The 4,197-nt window shown below is 40.6% G+C and overlaps 1 protein-coding gene across 1 annotated transcript; it reads left to right on the top strand.

Moving 5' to 3' along the window:
- The first annotated feature begins 459 nt into the window (after positions 1-459).
- On the top strand, positions 460-840 carry LOC139450811 (uncharacterized). The gene has a single exon (XM_071232650.1). It carries the CDS (start codon positions 460-462, stop codon positions 838-840), a length of 381 nt encoding a protein of 126 aa, XP_071088751.1.
- The last annotated feature ends 3,357 nt before the right edge of the window (positions 841-4,197 follow it).

The raw sequence follows: 4,197 nt of genomic DNA, 5'->3' as shown, positions 1-4,197 counted from the left end.
AGTTGAAATAGTAATCTTACTTTAGATCTGTTTCTTCCTCTGATTGTAGTATCTGGTAATGAAATCGAAGGACGGGTTACGCAATGATATGTCGTCATGATTAATGCAATAGATTGTACAGACAAAGGTTACATCTGTAGATAGAAAAACCTTCTATCACTGAACATGATTTGAAAGCATTTAAAATAAACTATTAGACTAAATTGATCAACACTGAAAACGGAGTACATTTCATTTCAAATCTTAACAATAAGATATATGTCCCTCAAATATTGTGGTTTTAAGAGTAAAATCCCGGATTTGATAGTGTTGTATAATTTAACCTAATGCAGAAACTGAAGAAAAGATGTATTTCAGTTTGATTTTGAGAAAATGTAGCAGAACGTCGTTAGTGTGGATTTGATTTGATTGAAGTAGAGTGGAGTGGGGCGGAGCGGGGCGTCCCGGAGCTGATGTTGAATGGATTCGGTTGGAGTGGAGTGGAGTGGAGTGGAGTGGAGTGGAGTGGAGCGGAGTGGAGTGGAGCGGAGTGGAGTGGAGTGGAGTGGAGTGGAGTGGAGTGGAGTGGAGTGGAGTGGAGTGGAGTGGAGTGGAGTGGAGCGGAGCGAGCCGGAGTTGATGTTGAATGGATTCGGTTGGAGTGGAGTGGAGTGGAGTGGAGAGGAGCGGCCCGGGCTGATGTTGAATGGATTCGGTTGGAGTGGAGTGGAGTGGAGAGGAGTGGCCCGGGCTGACGTTGAATGGATTCGGTTGGAGTGGAGTGGAGTGGAGTGGAGTGGAGTGGAGTGGAGTGGAGTGGAGTGGAGTGGAGTGGAGTGGAGTGGAGCGAGCCGGAGTTGATGTTGAATGGATTCGGTTGTAGTGGAGTGGAGTGGAGTGGAGTGGAGAGGAGCGGCCCGGGCTGATGTTGAATGGATTCGGTTGGAGTGGAGTGGAGAGGAGAGGAGTGGAGTAGTTCTGGCCATATAATGACGACAGCAGTAATAACATCATAACTCGTTCTTGCACAGACGCGAAGGGGTACAGATGCTCTGTGACTCTATCACAACATTTTGAAACACAAAAACAAAAGAACTGTCAGTTGAAATAGTAATCTTACTTTAGATCTGTTTCTTCCTCTGATTGTAGTATCTGGTAATGAAGGACGGGTTACGCAATGATATGTCGTCATGATTAATGCAATAGATTGTACAGACAAAGGTTAGATCTGTAGATAGAAAAACTGATATTCAATGTGGTGGGTGATAACATGTAAAAACTATCAGAGGAAATCATTCTCGCTTTAGCAAAAACGTTATCGCAAGATCTTATGCTGTCCAAATCCTGCTCAGAAAAGACACGCTGGTGACACGCGTGTTACACAGAATTTAATGTGGGCATGGGAAGATATCTCCTGCCATCCAAGCTTGCAAAAACACAGCTTTGATTTTGAAGAAGTGATGGAATTATTGATTTAAGTGAAATACTCAGTAGCCAATTTAAGATCAAGTTCGTCCATGATTGCAGATTTACCTTTCAATGACAGATTTTGAAATGGAATTTGACCCAACGGGATATAATTCTCGTGGAAGCACGGTCATTCATTTACGTTACAATCTTATTGAGTACTGGAAATCTGTTGATCAGGAATGTATTTGTGATGAACCGTGTTTTGCTCATATCTTGTGATGAAGATGTCTTCTTACATAGGACTGATTATTGCACAGGTTGATGGCAACATGATGGTTGGATGAACGGTGCCATTGGTTATACATACGGACAAATAAATATAAAATGTCAACGCCATAGAATAACCAGTGTCGAAACAATAAGTTAATGGGTGTGAAATATGACATATGACATATATCATATTACCTTGTAGCGTCCAAAACATGGCCGTTTGCCAAAACGATAAAGCAAACAAAATATTGCCTTGCAGTGTTTAAGGGACGGACCATTTGACATTCAGGATTCGAGCTGAAATATTTTCAGCTATAAAACCAGATATTTATTAATATGATTAATAATTATATATATATTTTATATATATTATTAAACACTATGATCCTGAATTTGTTTGATGAAAAAGCACTTTGCCATCAGTGTAATTTTTGTGGCAGGCAATTTCTTTTTTGTCATCAGTCTGAAGAATAATTGTTTTTATCAAGTATATTTAGGGTTAATTATGTTTTTCGATAAAATCCCAACGCCCCAGAATGTTAAATGGTCGGTTAATATAGGCGTTTGCCAAAACGACAAGGCGCTAGAATTACCGGCACCAAATTATATTCTTGCAGTGTCTAAAACATTGCCTTTTGCCAAAACCAACCACAAAGCACTAGAATAACCGGCACCAAATTATTTCCTTGCAGTGTCTAAAACATAGCCGTTTGCCAAAACAACAAGGCTGCCACAATGTATTTACCTTGCTATGTCTAAACAGTAGCGCCTTGCCCGATATAACTAAATGTGCTGGTCAACACGTCAATCAACATCACCAAACTGCCGCTGTGTTGGTGTAACTGAAAACGAAGTCTCCACTTCTGTGATATATTTGGTAGATACGATATTGTTGATATGATAAAATGGCTGGAAATCAATTGTGCCTGTGAGAACGTGTGGCAAGGATGTCAGGAGCAAATCAATAACTCTGCCCAATTCTGCCAATCATCGATATTTTATCAGTTATACGCAACTGCAACCATAAAATTCAATCAATATTCACGTTGCTCCCACAGTTAGGAATATTGGATCATATAAGGTTTCACTTGTGTCAGGGATCTCATACAGGGGAACCATGTTCCCTAAATTCCCGAGACAACATGGCAGTGCACAAATTACATAAAAAGCCAATGAAGAATAAAGTGCCATTTAACTGCTAAACAAAACAAGTCTTCTACAAAAACAGAAAACATAATTGACATCAGGTCAGATTGTTGGAGCATGGCAGTGGAAGAACTGTCATTCACGAACATCAATACCCAATAGAACATGATATCTGACAACTGTTGGAGAAAATTCACCCTCACCTCAGCGCCAAATGAAATTGACATTTTCATTGATTTTGCTGTTTAATTTGAAGGAATGAAAAAGATACAAGTGTGATTTCGTTAGAAAACGATTGTAGGACGTGTTAACGAAAAAAAAGTTGTTCTACTTCATTTTAATACTTTTTAAGTCTGTTATCTCTCTAAATGTCCTTAGGTTGGAAATGAAACATTGAAAATATCTGCAATTCTATCAAACTAAGATAATTAACAAGGTGCTATCCAGAAAAGAGGAGTAGTGATTCTTGTGTATCCAAAACAATTATTTTTATAGCTACTCCTGGTTCTACGGTCTGACTAAGTGAAGGTCAAAGGAAAGATATATCTACTGTTAAAGCTTGTTACACGTGCACAGCCCATAATACGCAAAACTATCCACAGTTTTGTCTTTGATCGAAGCTGCTTTGTCATGTTTCCGAAAGACGTTCTGCTAGAATTATATCACGTTTGTGTCATGTTACAGTTGGTACATCACCTGGTCCACACACAAATGCTGCTGCAGTCATGTTACAGTTGGTACATCACTGGTCCACACACAAATACTGCTGCAGTCATGTCACAGATGGTTTATCACCTGGTCTACATACAGATACTGCTGCAGTCATGTCACAGTTGGTACATCACCTAGCCTACACACAGATACTGCTACAGTCATGACACAGTTGGTACATCACCTAGTCTACACACAGATACTGCTACAGCCATGTCACAGTTGGTACATCACCTGGTTCACACACAGATACTGCTGCAGTCATGTTACAGTCGGTACATCACTGGTCCACACACAGATACTGCTGCAGTCATGTTACAGTTGGTACATCACCTGGTCGACATACAGATACTGCTGCAGCCATTTCACTGTTGGTACATCTCCTGGTCTACACACAGATACTGCTTCAGCCATGTTACAGATGGTTTATCACCTGGTCCACACACAGATACTGCTGCAGTCATGTTACAGATGGTTTCCCACCTGGTCCACACACAGATACTGCAGCAGTCATGTTACAGTTGGTACATCACCTGGTCCACACACAGATACTGCTGCAGCCATGTCACAGTCGGTACATCACTGGACCACACACAGATACTGCTACAGTCATATTACAGATAGTACATCTCCTGGTCCACACACAGATACTGCTGCAGCCATGTTACAGATGGTACATCA

This window comes from Haliotis cracherodii, unplaced genomic scaffold, assembly GCF_022045235.1.
Source record: "Haliotis cracherodii isolate W230 unplaced genomic scaffold, xgHalCrac1.p SCAF_8, whole genome shotgun sequence".
NCBI lineage: Eukaryota > Metazoa > Mollusca > Gastropoda > Lepetellida > Haliotidae > Haliotis > Haliotis cracherodii.
This window is presented reverse-complemented; position numbering and strand designations above follow the sequence as displayed.

Coding starts and splice junctions, on each gene's coding strand:
- LOC139450811 (XM_071232650.1), top strand. CDS start 460: ATGGATTCGGTTGGAGTGGAGTGGAGTGGAGTGGAGTGGAGTGGAGTG.